Genomic DNA, 16,404 nt, shown 5'->3' on the forward strand with positions numbered 1-16,404 from the left:
AACTAATATACAAGCCAATCCAAGCAGTCTCGAATCAGTCTATTGAATATGCTCATACTGCTCCCAGCCCTTGAACCCATCAGGCAGATCGTCGGGACTAAAATAAGAAGTTAGCGATGCGCACATTTGAGTCAATTTTCGAAATGTAAACTTACCCAGAATCATGCGTGTGGATGCTATGTCCACCCTCAGTGACATATCCGTCATTGTTGTACGGGTGAGGCCAGAGACCCTTGGAGCCCTCGTTGTGAGCGACGATAGGGTCAGTCGAGGGATCGTTAGGGTTGCCAATTTGGGCGTGCGACTGGTCGTTGTGCGCATTTGGCCAGGGACCCTTTGTATCCTGGGAATCGGCGATGATTGGTTTGCCTGGGTAGTGCGAGTTTGTCTCGCCCTCTTGGACGTGGCTGTGGTCTGCGTGGGGGGCTGGCCAGGGTCCGTCGTGTTCGTCTGAGTGGACGTGCACTGGCTCATCGTGGGGAGGAGGGTAGTAGTAGTACTCCTCGGGGGAATACTCGGGCTCAGGAGCAGGAGCATGGTGGGGCGCTTGAGGAACGGGCTCCTGGGGTTCCGGCGAATGAGGCGTGGGAGGGACGGCCGCGTCAGCGACGGGCTTGGGGGCAGCAGGCTTGGGAGCAGGTGCAGCAGGCTTAGGAGCAGGTGTCTGTTGGGCTGGAGGCTGGGGAGCAGCGGGCTTAGGCGCAGGGGGCTTGGGAGCGGGAGCCTGGGCAGTGGTTGGCTTGGGCGCAGGGGCCTGGGCAGTAGTAGGCTTGGGAGACTGAGCAACTGTGGGAGTGTGGGCATCCTTTGCCTTGCCGTGATAGAGCGCACCGTTGCTTCCAGGGGTGACGGTGTTGTCGAGACCACTGAGATCGGTACCATCCTTGCCCGCAGCATTGCCACTGTAAGGAGCGGGATAAGCAGCGCAGACATTATAGTGGCTATTAGGGGGAGCATTCTCGGATCCGGGGAAAGTCTCGGGAGCCTCGATAATGGTAGCCATGAGGCCGGCCTCGACGTGCCACTCGATGTGGCAGTGGAGGAGCCAGACACCGGGGTTGTCGGCGCGGAAGCGAAGGACGGCGTGACCATTGTTCTGGACCATGATAGTGTCGCGTCTGACAGGGGTCTTGGAAACATTGGGGCCCAGGCTCTTGTAGTCACCAGCGCCAATGTCGGAGCGCTGCAGGACTTGGAACTGGTGGCCGTGCAAATGCCATGGGTGCAGGTTGTTGTGGCGGTTGTTGATGACGATTTCAACAATGTCGCCGTGCTTCACCACGAAGGGGTTGACTTGGCCATAGACCTCGGGGTTGGAGGCAAGCTCGGGGCCGACGGTGTTCGCGGTGTACAGGGTTGGGACCTGGGGAGGCATGTAGGTCTCGTTGTTCACAGTGAAACGCTGGACGCCGTTGATGCGTCGGCTGCCAGTGTTCAGGACGATCTGATGGTTCACCGGTTCGAGGATGGGCTCACGGTCCCTGGGCACGAAGTCGAGATCATCGACGAACACGAAGTCGGTGCCGAAGACTGGGGGAGCCGGTAGAGGCTTGGCTTCATCATAGACCAACCAGGCGGTGGCGTTGGGGTTGTATCCAGGAGGAATGTCGCGGCCTTCGAAGAAGAACATCATGTTCACATCCATGGTGTCCCAGATGGCAAAGTTCCTGCTGGTGTCGGGCTTGGTATGGATCAAGACACTGACGCGCTGTCCGTTTCCAATACGCAGGAATTTGTCTCCAGCGGCGTAGGGCTCAACGTAGACACCGTCCACCTCGACTACGGTCATCTCATGGCCGTCAAAGACCCAGGTGTGGCCGGGCCAGTTTCCAAGAGCGATGATGTGTACCAGGTAGGTCTTGTTGGGAAGGACCTTGATCTTGGTATCGCTCGCGTCATTGATCAACGCAGAGTCGGGAAGAGGCTCGTTGCCATGGAAGGCCTGCGCGTTGGACTCAGACTCATATGCATTGAGCAGATCAGGCATCTGCTGGTGGTACCAGTCGGTCAGGGTAATTGTGAACTCGTCATCATATGCAAAGGGAACGTTGGGATCGTGGACAATCAAAGGACCGCGGAATCCATCGGGGTATTGAGCCATATTGTGGGAGTGATACCAGTAAGTTCCGGTTTGGTTGATCTATACCATCATTAGCAGAGCTTCGGTGTACTCGCGGAGTTTACCTACATCGAAGTGATATTGCATGTGCGAGCCAGGAGCAATAGGACATTGAGTCACACCACTGGCTCCATCCATCACACCAGTAGCATACTGGTGGAATCCGTGCCAATGGATACCAGTGGACTCGTTTCCAAGACCGTTGTATACATCGACGATGAGGCGGTCACCCATATCGACATCGATCTGGGGACAAGGCCATTCGCCATTGATACCAATGACAGGACGCTCAAAGCCATCTGGGGAGGCATTGACCCAAGTAACGTTCCAATCGAGGTAAACATCCTTGGCCGCCGCAAGGCCGAGCCAGGAGGCCAGCGCAAGCAACCCGAATCTGGCCATGTTGCGATTGTTCAAAAGAGTGACAATCGACCTGAAGTCGAAGGATAGCAAAATCCTCCTAACGAATGTATTCAGGTCAGACAACTAAAAATTAATATAAAAAATAACAAAAACAAAAACACGTTTGTCGAAGAAAATCCGCGCAGGTTGGTCGGAGTGCTGCTTAGATTCTGAGCCATGGACTTCGCGTCTTTTTGAACTCATTGCGACAACAACAAAGACACCTTTGGGATCTACGCTAGGGGTCTGAGTATGCTAGCCCTTCCATATTCAGCTTGCAAAGCAGTCATTGGCAGTGCCTTGATTCAATACAAACACGCCGCATCGGGGAGCCTTCACTGTGGTCTGAGAATACCTTGTTGAGGGAAGAATGCCCTAAGTGGAACTGGACAGTGGAATGTGGACGAGTTCGGAAGTCCCTGAATATCCATGTAAGGGGGTACATTCTTGAAGAACAGTCCGTCAACAACCCAACTTCAAGTCTCGAGGATATCAGAAGACATGGATTGCATCCGGTCATTGTTGATGTGTTTGATTCCTGATTTTTCCATTTCTCACTGGATAGCCCTACTTCTCGAATTATATTATGAGTTCAGCGGTGCGAATACAATAGGGTAGTCCGTACACGCAACATACTCAACCATAATCCCTCTATCAATAGGTCGATATAGGTATATCTAGATATGTATATCCACGCTATACACCATCGACAATTCCAACCCAGACGTATAAAGCGGGGAAATAGAAAGTTCCAATCCGACGTGCAACGTTGCATAGGGAAAGTCTGACTCGAGTATGCACTTCCTTATCGTCGACACAGTAGCAAATCACATACCGTATGGAGTCCGTCCAGGTACCTCCAGAGGTACGGAGGACACGTTCATATCAGAAAAAGCGGGGGATGTGCAGGAATGGAATCCTGGAAGCAGAGAACTACCGGTCAGCACGCTGTCACTCTTCAGATGACAGGGGAGAAAATGTCCTGCAGGTGCCTTCTTTAATATCCGGGCACGGGGATCAGCTCAGGGAGATAGAACAGACACGTTCTATTGATCGACGTGGTGCCGGCTTCCAGCAAAGCGATAGGAGAAACGGATAACCTCGGCGAGATAAAAAGTGGCCCAGGCACCGTGCGTAGTCGTAGCGCCTAGCGCGGGGAGGCTGATAAGCTGTGGGTACATGAAGAGATTTGGTAAGAAAGCGATAGGGAATATATAGTCAGTTGGTGGTTTGGCAGGTTGGTGGCAGTGGAAATCCATCGTCCAAAGAGGGGGAGAGGGGTCTTGGTGCTGCTTCCGTCATCTCTCTCCATTTGACTCATTTTCTCGACGTGCGCTCAACTGCCACTGACGCAATATCTTGCTTCGATCGACCCTGAAGAGCATCATTGTCCATGGCGTAACCGTTCGTGGGGGTATCTGAGTGAAATTTGAACCCCGATCTTACCCTCCACCATTATCTACGCACCTACCGTCCACGGCCAGCACGGCCTCAAACAGTGCCATGGATCAATCCATGACCCTCATTGATGCCCAGGTGCACTTCCTAGTGAGTCAATCGCACTTCGCAGCTGCCAACCCACTAACCGCAGTACAGGACGAACGCGTGGTGCTGGTGCACATCCCGCTGGAGCTGTACCCGTACTTTCTCAAGGCAGTTCTCAAGCTGATTTTTGATGAAATCCCACCACTCGAGAATGATGGGGAAAATGACGATGAGGAGTCTGACGATTTTGACAATGTCTCGGAAAATGACTTCAAACCGCCGGCCTTTATGAATATCTCTATCACGCCCGTCGAGGTCTCGGTCATGTGCCCCAGGCGTCTAGTCGACAAGTACTTTGGGCCTGTCATGGACCAGCTCGACCAACTTGATGGTTCTCTGCGTTCCCGCTTGGTCATCAGCGAGAACGACTTCATCGCCATGCAGGTCCTCGGCGAAGGCCTCGAAGCCGGTAGGCGGGTGCTCGACCTAACGACTCCGCTCGCTCTGGCTGGAATGTATGTATGATCTGCACCATCTATGAAATCTATACTAACACCACGCAGCTCCATCTTCTTTATTTCCACTTATTTCTCCGACTACATCGTAGTCCCGAGCCAGAGCAAAGCAAGCGTCATGTCAGCTCTTGAAGCTCGTGGTTTCCAATTTGACAACGCAAGCGCTGCTTTCATCAACAGCCCCCTCAGCCCAACAGCAGAGAGACGACTCAGCGACCTAATACCACCAAATACTCCACCACCTTCAACAGTATCAGAGCTTCAAATTCGCACCTTTGACAGTCTCCGCAAACGCCAGATCTCTCCCTCGGTAGACAAAACCCTCCGTCTAGTCCAGTGCGCTGCCCACCACCAATACCACAGCGAAGACAGCTCAATGTCCATCCTCCGCGACGCCCTAACAACAGTCCTCCTAGTCGACGAACCACGCTTCCTCTCCCTGACCTTAGCAGCCCTGGACCCAGCTGCCTCCCTCCTCCTAGAGAAGCGCCTCCTCCCCCGCTTCGCGCTCCGAGCTTCATCCCACGGGACCTACGAAGACGGCTCGGGTCTCCTCCTTGGCTCAAAAGAAGACTGCCTGATTCCAATCACGCTGGACTTACGAGACCTCCCCCTCGAAGCATCAGGAATAGTCTGTGGTGTAGCCGGCCGCCTAGCAGAAGCAGCACACAGCCCCCGCGCTTCACTCTCAACAGCCATCTCCAGCATCGGCAGCAACGCAAGCAGCGTCATTGGTTCCGTGCCTAGGCTTTTCGATACATTCGGTACCCGCCTAGCATCTCTTTCGATGTCTGGTAAAAAATCCCCCCCGCATTGTGCCGCGCCATCGCATAATCTCCACCCGCTGGCTATGTCGACTCATGATCTCCAACCAGATCTGGATTCTGCTGCTGATGCTGTGGAGATTAGTTTCTTGTCTACTGCGCGCGCGGGTACTATTATTGTTGGTGAAGATGAGCTTAAACGCGCTATTGATGCTCTTGAGGCGGAAAAAGAGCCTAAGTTGTTGGATTTGCAGGCTGATTCGCAAACCCCACCTGATAGTCCGCCGCAGCGGGGTTGAGTTCTTGGTTTGAATGAAGATGGATATCAGTTACGAGTTATGTTTTCATGTGGATCGGAACTAAAAGTTGTCTTTTATTTCTTCTCTTTGGTGAGCTTTTCGTGGTTGTTTTATTATCTGTATGAATAATACCTAGGTACTTGTGTGTCATATCATGATTTTTTTTCTCTCCCCAGAATGCGCATCTTTGTCTCTCGCATTCTAGACCTTTTCCAGCTAGCCACGGCACTATCCAATAGGCGTACACAAGGCATCGAGATATATCAATACAGAAGGATCAAGTCGGTCAATTACCCTTTGACAATCAGAACACCCGTAGCAAAGCCAAAAGGGAGAATCCTTACCTTGGCGCAGTCAACAATGCCTGTGATCTTCCCTGTCTCGGAATTGATGAGCTCACCATAACTGAGGACCAAAGGTAGTGCCTCTGAGAATAGTAATGGAAGACCTGTGCCAACATGGTCCAATCTCGACTTAAAATTGTGTTGGTAAGAATTCAGCCAGGGTGCTGAGCTTTTCGTCAAATCCCGCAAGTAGGGCTCTGGTGCTTTCCCCCGGTACTACTTGGCTATGATTTCACGATTGAGCAAAGAATCTATCCATAGGGTAAGCCTAGCGCCAACCCATGAGATAGCCCTTTAATCATAGCTTGCAAGGTCTTCCGTAGTAGTTCGCTGTCGACACCAAGCTTCCGAAGGCTGTATGGTTGATATATCGCACGCCATAATATAAGGGAGACCCTCAAGTTTATCCATCTCATAAATATGAAGCGATCGATCGACTTCAATAGTGCCATGATACTAGAAACCAGCAACAGATTCAGCATGGATTGCCTTGGCGAGGTCATCGTGTGCAGATCAATGCTGGATTTTTGCATTAGAAATTGGAATAGCTTTGAATTGTTTGGTCCTGCTGTCTCGAAATGCTCCCTATAATTGTGCGGGATTTACTTGGCCACTGGTATGGGACGCGTAAATTTGTCGCATTTTTGGCAGCTTACAGAGGTCTTTGATTTGAAAAATGAATTTATTGCTCTTTCGAGGCTATAAAGCGTTGCCATACTGGTGGGATAGGTATGAATCAACGCAGGGTGGCTTGGTGATGTATGCGAAGAGTTGTAAGGCAAGGGGTTTGGTATTGGCTTGGGATTCATACCTCTGAAGTGTTACCTTTCACTTACTGTCCAGCCCATGCGACACATCCATGGATTATAGTACACCGCTAGCTATAAATTCTTTTTTTTTTGGAGAGACTTTTATTCGGAAGATGAGCCCTCAGTAACAAATGGAGATGGGAAAGCCATCTCGGCCAGGAATACTATGTATACAGGTGAGTTTGTAAGCGTATCCTGTAGAGCTAGCTTCCGATCTAAATCACAAATTCAAATGTCAGAGCTTGTTCATAATGCAGTTGATTTCATATCTCATTAATAGTACACTATGGGTTGTACCCATACTCAATCATCACAATGGCAGGGATTACTTGTCTTGTAGTCACCATTCAGGTCCACAATGCCATATGTTGATCCATGCAGATCGCCAACCCCTCCAACAGCCCTGGGAGTATCAGTAGAGCGAATTGGGGCTAGAGCCAATGGTCATGTCAACTAGTGTCTCAGGTTGAGTGGTAGTGAGGACGTAGCGACACCATACCAGCACTGTGGATGATATCGAAGCCTTTGCACAATGGGCTAGATTGTTCAATCTAGCAAACATGATACATCTCCTGACTATGAGCCCATTCAGCCATAGACTCGAACAGTACCTATAACGAAGTCAGCAACAGAACACAACCCTGGAACGACGCGCAGACGAAGATCATACCATCGGAACACCCAGCAGCCCAATTCCCACCCTTCTCATTCCACGCTACACAACTAACAGCCTTAACCTTCTCTCCCATAGGCACAGCAGCAATCATCTCTCCACTAACGACATCCCACGCGAAGGCCGCCGCCCCATCACCACTCCCACCAGCTTCACCCCCACTCAACACAACAGCATCACCCTGTGCAAACACAGACCTGACCCTCAACTCTGTATTCCGATATTTATGCCCCTTCTCACCCTTCTCCTCCTTGTTCCCATCTCCGAATGCCTTCAATAACCCCCCATCAACACGATCCATCATCCGAATATACCCATCAAGCGTAGAAATAAGCAAAGCATTGCCATCGGCGGAGCACCGCACACTAGTAACAGGATGCGCAAGAACATCAACACACGTCTTGCCCGCGCGCACGTCATAGATCCGCGCGTGGCCATCATAACTCCCGCTCGCGATTGAATATGAACCCATGTGTACATGCAGACTTGAGACTGTGTCAGTCGCTTCCGTGAGTGTTTGGATGGGTTTGTGGCTGTTGGCGCGTGCATCCCAGAGATTTATGGTTGTATCGGCGCTGCCTGTATGATCATATTGTTAGCGCTCGGCCCAGTTCACAGGCAAGTGTAGTAGGGAGTGGTGTCTCCATACCAGTAACGACAACCCCATCCCCCTCCCCCGCAAACTGCACCGCCTCAATGCGACTATTATGACCAGACCACCGTCTCGTCGTTATCCCCTGCTCAACATCCCAGAGGAAGACCTGGCGGTCACCGCCTACGCTGGCGAAGCGGGCATTATCGGCTGCGACGGCGATGTCTAGCACAGAGTAGCCGTGTGCTTCGTATTTCTGGATTGGGGATGTTGTTTCGATTGGTTCGTTTGTTTTTGTGTTTGGTATTGCGCGCGTTAGGTGGACGGTTCGGTCGGAGGACCCTGTGAGGATGTAGGTGCCTGGGTAGCTGGAGAATGTTACTGCGTTTACCGGGCCTGGTATGAGTGGTTAGCGCTTTGGTTTTGCGTGGGACTGGGTGTTGAGAGTGAGATAAGTACCATTGTGTGTTTTCAGGGTATGGACAGGCCTCGTTGGGAAGACTGTTCTCATGGCGAGTATTAGAGTGAATTGGAGAAGTTGGAATGGTTGGAGCTCGGAGCTTTAGCTCCGGCCTACAGCTCGGGAACACTACGTACACGGAACAAACAGCTCACAAGAATTAATCTGTATTTCCACGCTACAGAATACAGAAATTATTATCAAGGCTGTAGACACACCATCGCTAGCTACCAGCGGTAAATGGATATAACAAAGAAAACGAAACCCGAGAAGGTCCCAAGCAAGACAAGTACTCGAAGAGAAGAAAAAACATGGTTCTACTACTCCCCTTTTTCCGGGATGCCCGGTACAAATGCATCTTAACGACGTCCATGGCTGCGGGTGCTGGATCCCTGCAGACCCTCGATCTCCTGCTCGAGAGATTTGATCCTGTGGGTTGTCAGTAAATGTCAATACTTCAAAGGAATCCAAAACATACGCAGCATGGGTGGCCTCGAGGTCCTTGTTGAGGCGATCGCGCTCGGAGATGAGCTTCTGCTCCCACTGGCGGAAACGCTGCTCCTCGACCTTGACCTGCTCAGTGAAGCGCTTGCGCAGGGTCTCCTCTTCCTCCTTGAACTTGGGGTTGTCGAGCTTGCGTGGTCGCGCCTCGCCGAACTTGCGGGTCTCCATCTGCTGGGCACGGTAGGCCTCGTAGTGCGATTCTTCCGTGGTGTGGATAAGGTCGAGCATGTGGGTGCGGATCAGAATTGAGCGGAGCTTCTTGAAGTCACAGTGGTCCTCGTTCTCAACCTCGGCAACACCCCAGGCGTATTGACGACCCTTGACAACACGGCCATCGTTGGCCTTCACGTCCTTCTCAGAACCGATAACGGCGAAAGGCATGGCAGCCATGAGGCTGCGGGCGTGGGAGGCGGCGTGCTCGTCATCCTCTTCGACGGGAGGGGAGTAGATCTTGATGCCTTGGGCCTCAATGACAGCGCGAATCTGATAACTGTTAACCATGTCCCCAATTCCATCCTTGTGCGGCCCAACTCACTCTCTCCTTGTAACGGGCCAGATCACCATGGCTCAGGGTATCAGCCTTGGCAACAACGGGGATCAAGTTGACGCGGGAGCTCAGGCGTTTCATAACCTCAATATCCAGAGGCTTCAGGGTGTGACCGGTGGGGCGGATGAAGTACAAACAGGCGTGGACACGCATGTCAATCTTGTCGGTTCGGCGGGGCTGCTGCTCCTGGAGCATGTACGACTCGTGCTGGTCATCCAGGAACTCGATAATGGGCTGCCACGAATCGCGGTTGTTCACGTAGTCTCCGAATCCGGGGGTATCAATAACGGTGAGGCGGACTAGAATAGGTCGTCAGCTACCAGGACGCGGACTCGAAGTGATGCCATCTCCTACCCTTGAAGAACTTCTCCTCGAGCTCGGCCTTGGTAATCTCGATCTCCACGGTGCGGTCGACCTGCTTCTGGTGGCGGCGCTTGTGATCGGCATAGTTCTTGATGGTGGTAGAGAAAAGGGTGTTGATGAAGGTCGTCTTTCCCAATCCCGACTCTCCAGCAACCTGACGAGCGAATCATTAGCCTCAGGCCCGCAGTATCCATGTAGACGACCATCCTGTGTCAAACACACCATAATAGTAAAGGCTGCACCCCGCTTCGCGACAATCTTGTGCCTATACCGCTTGATTAGAACCGTATCCCCTCTTCCATAATCGCCAATTTATCGCTCGAGGGCATACCGCTGGTTAGGAAGCTAGATCAAGAATGTGCTGTTAGCTATCAATCGGTGAATAGGGGTTGCGGGCACTCACGTTGGCAATGCCAATAGGCGTAGCGGTCTCTGTTGTGGACATTGTGTAGGGAATTAAAAACAATTCAGAATGGAAAAGACGAAGAAAACAGAGAGGACCCCGGGTAAGAGAGGGAAGAATGAAGCTCCTGGGGGAAGAAAGGAGGAGTCAAGTTGGAATCGGATTGCTCGAACTGCCCGTCGCTGCTTCCCCCTGAATCTCCTTTCGTTTTCTGGAGTATACCTCGCCTTGCCTATCTGGGCCTAGTGTATTACGCTAGACTGTGTTGGGCCCGGAATCGGGGCCTGGATGATCCGGCCTTATCACTTGGAATATCTCTAATTTTTTGATCTTTGGGATCGCCGCAACAGTAAAAATGAAGACCGATTTCAAGGTGAGTGGGCTCTTAATTCTATACGAAATTGCTTGGAATGAATCCGCGATCATCAATCGGTTACTGACATCAATCTAGTTCTCCAACCTTTTGGGGACGGTCTATCGCAAGGGAAATCTTCTCTTTACTCCCGATGGAACATGTTTGCTGTCGCCAGTAGGCAACAGGGTATCTGTGTTTGATCTTGTGCAGTATGTGTCTTCTGTATCTACCTGGCAAGCTTCAAAACCAGTCTGCTAACCATTGACTGTATAGAAACACTTCTTACACCCTGCCCTTTTCGCACCGTACAAACATCGACCGTCTCGATCTTTCGCCGAGGGGTAACCTTCTTTTGAGCGTCGATGAAAATGGCCGCGCCATTTTGACCAACTTCCAACGGCGCATCGCCATTCACCATTTCTCCTTTAAGGGCCGAGTTTCTGCACTCAAGTTCTCTCCCTCCGGACGTCACTTCGCCGTTGGTGTGGGCAGACGCCTGCAAATCTGGCAGACTCCTTCTACTCCCGGAACCGAGAACAATGGCGAGATTGAATTCGCCCCTTTCGTTCTGCACCGAGACCTCGCCGCCCACTTCGACGACATCCAGAATGTAGAGTGGTCCAGTGATTCGCGCTTCTTGCTCACTGCTGCCAAGGATTTGACCGCGCGAGTATGGAGTATGGACCCGGAGGAAGGATTCGAGCCTACTACCCTGGCAGGACACAGACAGGGTGTGGTGGCTGCCTATTTCAATGCTTCCCAGGAATCTGTACGTTTCACCGCGCACTCAGTTGGAATTACGACTAACTAGAATATAGATCTACACTGTCAGTCAAGATGGTGCGTTATTCCGCTGGGAATATGTGTCGAAAAAGGACGAGGAAACAATGGAGGACATTTCCGAGGCCCGGTGGAGAATTGTCAAGAAGGATTTCTTCATGCAGAACGATGCCAAGGTCAACTGTGCTGCATTCCACGCCCAAACCAACCTTCTAGTTGTGGGCTTCTCTAATGGCTTGTTTGGACTTTATGATCTGCCCGAGTTCAACATGATTCACCTCCTAAGGTACGTCAACTTGGAAATCGCATTGCCTTTTCTAATTGCTAATGGACTTTCAGTGTCTCCCAAAGCAATATTGACGTTGTGACCATCAACAAGTCGGGCGAGTGGCTCGCATTCGGATCTTCCAAGCACGGTCAACTACTAGTGTGGGAGTGGCAGTCCGAGTCCTACATTCTCAAGCAACAAGGGCACCTCGATTCTATGAATGCCCTCGCATACTCGCCAGACGGCACGAAAATTGTTACGACTGCAGATGACGGTAAAATTAAGGTGTGGGATGTCAAGTCAGGCTTCTGCATTGTCACATTTACAGAACATACCAGTGGAGTGACGGCCTGCCAATTCGCGAAGAAGGGAAGTGTTTTGTTCACGGCTTCATTGGATGGTTCCATCCGCGCATGGGATCTTATCCGTTACCGTAATTTCCGAACCTTCACCGCTCCATCCCGGCTCTCATTCGGCTCGCTCGCCGTGGACCCCAGTGGTGAAGTGGTTTGTGCCGGTTCTCCAGACTCGTTCGATATCCACGTATGGTCTGTGCAGACCGGTCAATTGCTTGACCAGCTCTCCGGTCACGAGGGCCCTGTTTCCACCCTTGCTTTCGCTTCCGATGGCAATCACCTTGTCAGTGGAAGTTGGGATCACACAGTCCGTATCTGGAGCATCTTCGGACGCTCCCAAACTAGTGAGCCTCTCCAGCTCATGTCCGACATTCTCAGTGTGGCTTTCCGCCCAGACGGAAAACAAGTTGCAGCATCTACTCTAGACGGCCAGCTTTCTTTCTGGTCCGTTGAAGATGCCGTTCAGCAAGGTGGAGTTGATGGTCGTCGTGACGTCTCTGGAGGCCGAAAAATTGCGGACCGTCGCACTGCTGCCAATGCCGCAGGCACCAAATCCTTCAACAGAATCACCTACAGCGCAGACGGTAGCTGCGTTCTGGCTGGTGGTAACAGCAAGTACATCTGCTTGTATGATGTCGGCACAGGGTCATTGATTAAAAAGTTCACTGTCTCCGTCAACACCTCTCTTGATGGAACCCAGGAATTCCTAAACAGTCGTGACATGACTGAGGCTGGTCCCCGTGCTCTTATTGATGAAACCGGTGAAGCCTCTGATCACGAAGAACGCGTAGACCGCACCCTTCCCGGTGCAAAGCGCGGAGATGCTGGTGCACGAACCACCCGCCCCGAAGTGCGGGTGACATCTGTTGACTTTGCGCCGACTGGACGGTCATTCTGCGCAGCTTCCACCGAAGGCTTACTCGTCTACAGTCTAGACACTGACTTTATCTTTGATCCTTTTGATTTGGATATCACTATCACACCGTCCAGCATCATTGCCACGCTAGACGCTGCTAAGGAGGCGGCTGCTTCTGAGACCGTCGACGAGGACAACACTTTCTTGAAGGCTCTTATCATGGCTTTCCGATTGAACGAACAAAAGCTTCTTCGTGCTGTCTACGAATCAATCCCTCCGTCGGATATTCCCCATGTGGTTCGATCCGTGCCCTCCGTTTACCTACCTCGTCTGCTCCGATTTGTTGCACATGCCGCCGAAGAGACCCCCCATTTGGAGTTCAATCTCATGTGGATTGAGTCCATGTTCAGCAGCCACGGTCGCTACCTCAAGGACAACACAGGTGTATTCGCACCTGAACTTCGCGCTGTCCAGCGTGCTGTCGACGATATTCGCGAGAACCTGAAGCGTCTGACCGAAAAGAACCTCTATGATCTCAACTACCTGCTCTCAAAGCCTGTTCTTGAATCTAAGAAGACCAGCAGTGCTCTTTTGGCCATGGACACTGCCGAAACTGACGGTGCTGATGATCAGATGGTCGACGCTGACGATGACGAGGGTGAGTGGGAAGGTCTTGAATGATTTCTATGGGATTCTTAGTGTATGTCTACTTGCATCTGAGCCAGGCGTTTTGTATATAGCAGCAAAGACTCAAAAGGGGAAATAGACAGGGGCTCCATGGTTAAGTGTGTGATTAATATCGTAATAACCGCCCTGAGACCTCAAACGGGCGTCTCTTTGTTATTTCGCCTATAGCAAACGCCTTGCCCAAATAAAAATGCCTTCCCCAATACTATCCGAATGTGTCCTGTGCCACCCTCTCTGTCCTTCATACCACCAAGCAACTTCCTAAATCGCCCCGTCTTGGAGGCCTGAATCCACATTTATCAGAATCCATTTCCCCTTCATTGCAAACCACGACTCCATCCCGATGAGCTTGCAGGTGACCGGGTCAGCTTTCTGGCCCCTTCTTGGGGTCTTCGTTGCAGTGCTTTACGTTTTGCAACGGGCTCAGCCCTCTGCCTTGAAGCATATCCCAACGGTGAAGTACAATCCTTACCTGCCTGATTTCATCAACAGAATCATGTACTATCCAAAAGCCGCTTCGATGATCAAAAAAGGCTATCATAAGGTTTGTGCTATATTGCAGAGTCTATGTCAGCCATATTAACCTCCATCTAGTACAAGGACACGCCATATCGCATGCTCACGGCCGACGGAGAAGTCATCGTCCTGCCTACAAAGTACCAAGAAGAGTTGAGGAAATTGGGTCCATCGAAGCTCAGTTCTTTACACGCACAATACGAAGTAGGTACTTAAGCAGTGCCACGTTACACTGCGGACTCGGACTAAGTGAGATAGAATGCGCTTGGCCAATACACCAATATCATCATCGATAGCTACTTACCAGCGACAACCGTTCGGAAGAAGTTGACCCCAGCTCTAGGCAAGGTTCAACCACCATGAACACTCCAGCCCAAGTAAGCTAACATCCCTAACCAGGCCGCATCGTCCCCCGAGTCATCGACGAACTGCGCGGCGCATTTGACACAGTACTGCCCGACTGCGAAGGTACAAGATACAGCACGGCAACTCATGATAAAATAAGAGAAGAACATACTAACCACCATCCCAAATCAGACACATGGTTCCAAATCAATCCAAACGAACTCTTCACTCGCCTAATCGCCCTAGCCACATCACGCGTGATGGCCGGCGAAGTCCTTCGCCGCAACGAAGAATGGCTCAACCTCGCAAGCAGCTATCCAAGAAACGTCGGCCTCACTGTGATCCTCCTGCGCCCCTTCCCAGCCTGGATCCGACCCTTAATAGCGTTCTTCCTACCACCCGTCCAGCAAATGAAAAAGCAACTCCGCTTCGCGAAGGATCTCTTCGTCCCCATGGTGAACGAGCGCAAACAGGCCGCAAATGATCCGGCCTACACGAGCCCGGATGACTTTTTGCAGTGGGTTCTTGATCTATGTGATGAGAAGGGCGAGACGCTTGATCCAGAACTTGTGGCGCATCATATGCTTCTCCTGGTTACGCTTGCTGTTGTTCATACTAGCTCGATGGCATTGTATCATGTTCTTCATGATTTGATTGGTATGCCGGAGTACTTGGAGCCGTTGCGTGAGGAGATGAAGAGGACTCTACCGGATGGTTGGTACAAGGGGACTAAGGCTGCACTGTCGGAACAGCATCGGTTGGATAGCTTTATGCGGGAGTCGCAGCGGTTCAGTCCGCCTGGTGAATGTGAGCTTTCTTGCTTTTCGTTGTTTGGGGCACTTGGGATTGTTGTGCAAGCCCTGATCACTCGCTTTAGTGTCCGTCCACCGCATCATCCAAGAAGAAATCACCCTCCACGATGGCCTCGTGCTCCCCGTTGGAATGCATGTCTGCTTTGCTGCTGGCCCGATCAGCAAGGACGTAAATTTCCTCCCAGACCCAGAAACTTTTGATGGATTCCGATGGTGCCGAGAGCCCCAGGACCGTTACGCCTTGTCTCCTGAGTTTGCTACGTCTGCTACCATTCCGAATGGGCACGCGAAGAAGAATGGATCCGCAGAGAATACTATGGCTACACCTGCCAGCTTCGTTACGATCAGTCCAACAAACATGCATTTCGGATTCGGAATCCAGGCTTGCCCCGGCCGATTCTTCGCGGCGAATACCTTGAAGGCTATTCTGAGTCGTATCATCCTTGACTATGATTTTAAGGTTGTTGGCGATGGGCGACCTGCTAACATTCGTGTTGGGGAGCATATTTTGCCGAGTGTCAATTCGCAGGTGTTGTTTCGGAAGAGGGCTATTGGAATTTGAGAGGGGCCCAGGTTTGCTGTTCCTTTGCAGTGGTTGAGGTTTCCCTCCCCTTAGTTTGAATCATTAAAAGACCAGTTGACATCGATGAAGTTTGATAGTTACAACCCAATGAGAGGATTTGAGGACTCAAGGGTCAAGGGTCCAAGGAGCACAAAATGTTCGGTCCATAGTTGCTAACATGCAGTTTGAGGCCACTAGTTTCATTCCAGGCCCCGTCTTTTTATATTTGATCAAATTATTTATTATATTTCTATCGACTACAGCCAAAGCACTCGTAGGTAAACAAGGAAGGTCAAAGGATTGAGCGTATCCTCTGGTAAAGACTGTCTAGTGCACCATCAGCACTATACAGATACGTAATCAGGGCCCCTGTATGTATCTTGACTTCCTCGCCGCTACCTTTTTGCTTGCAAACTTCCATACAACGTGCCTTATCCTTCCACTATTCCCAGCTTTAGTCTTCCGGTCTTGGACAGCTGAGATCTCCCACATCGTTTGAATTTCCCGGCTCAAATTTAAGATTTCTGCAAGAAGCGATATTCAGGAGATCGCACCGTTCGTGTCTGCGCCTATGTTGACAAGGGCTGA

At 51.2% G+C, this 16,404-nt stretch overlaps 4 protein-coding genes across 4 annotated transcripts; 2 read left to right on the plus strand and 2 right to left on the minus strand.

The window, feature by feature from the left end:
• Positions 1 to 39: 39 nt before the first annotated feature.
• Positions 40 to 2,521, minus strand: abr1 (multicopper oxidase abr1; the record flags this gene model as incomplete). Its single annotated transcript, XM_058460570.1, has 3 exons — positions 40 to 97; positions 156 to 2,140; positions 2,189 to 2,521. 3 exons carry the CDS (start codon positions 2,519 to 2,521, stop codon positions 40 to 42), a joined length of 2,376 nt encoding a protein of 791 aa, XP_058324102.1.
• A 1,503-nt stretch (positions 2,522 to 4,024) lies between these two features.
• On the plus strand, positions 4,025 to 5,584 carry N7508_002505 (ACT domain-containing protein; the record flags this gene model as incomplete). The annotated part of the gene is made up of 3 exons (XM_058460571.1): positions 4,025 to 4,069; positions 4,118 to 4,521; positions 4,570 to 5,584. 3 exons carry the CDS (start codon positions 4,025 to 4,027, stop codon positions 5,582 to 5,584), a joined length of 1,464 nt encoding a protein of 487 aa, XP_058324103.1.
• Positions 5,585 to 7,348: 1,764 nt separating this feature from the next.
• On the minus strand, positions 7,349 to 10,321 carry aspC (septin CDC12; the record flags this gene model as incomplete). Its single annotated transcript, XM_058460572.1, has 9 exons — positions 7,349 to 7,989; positions 8,060 to 8,398; positions 8,827 to 8,891; positions 8,941 to 9,449; positions 9,502 to 9,812; positions 9,868 to 10,030; positions 10,099 to 10,141; positions 10,208 to 10,221; positions 10,280 to 10,321. 9 exons carry the CDS (start codon positions 10,319 to 10,321, stop codon positions 7,349 to 7,351), a joined length of 2,127 nt encoding a protein of 708 aa, XP_058324104.1.
• Positions 10,322 to 10,634: 313 nt separating this feature from the next.
• Positions 10,635 to 15,816, plus strand: N7508_002507 (snoRNA-binding rRNA-processing protein PWP2; the record flags this gene model as incomplete). Its single annotated transcript, XM_058460573.1, has 7 exons — positions 10,635 to 10,652; positions 10,731 to 10,843; positions 10,908 to 11,403; positions 11,453 to 11,700; positions 11,754 to 13,552; positions 14,497 to 15,249; positions 15,320 to 15,816. The coding sequence occupies 7 exons, from the start codon at positions 10,635 to 10,637 to the stop codon at positions 15,814 to 15,816; spliced, it is 3,924 nt and encodes a 1,307-aa protein (XP_058324105.1).
• Between the last annotated feature and the right edge of the window lie 588 nt (positions 15,817 to 16,404).

The sequence above is a fragment of the Penicillium antarcticum genome, assembly GCF_028974205.1.
Source record: "Penicillium antarcticum strain IBT 31339 chromosome Unknown utg000002l_segment0_segment0, whole genome shotgun sequence".
NCBI lineage: Eukaryota > Fungi > Ascomycota > Eurotiomycetes > Eurotiales > Aspergillaceae > Penicillium > Penicillium antarcticum.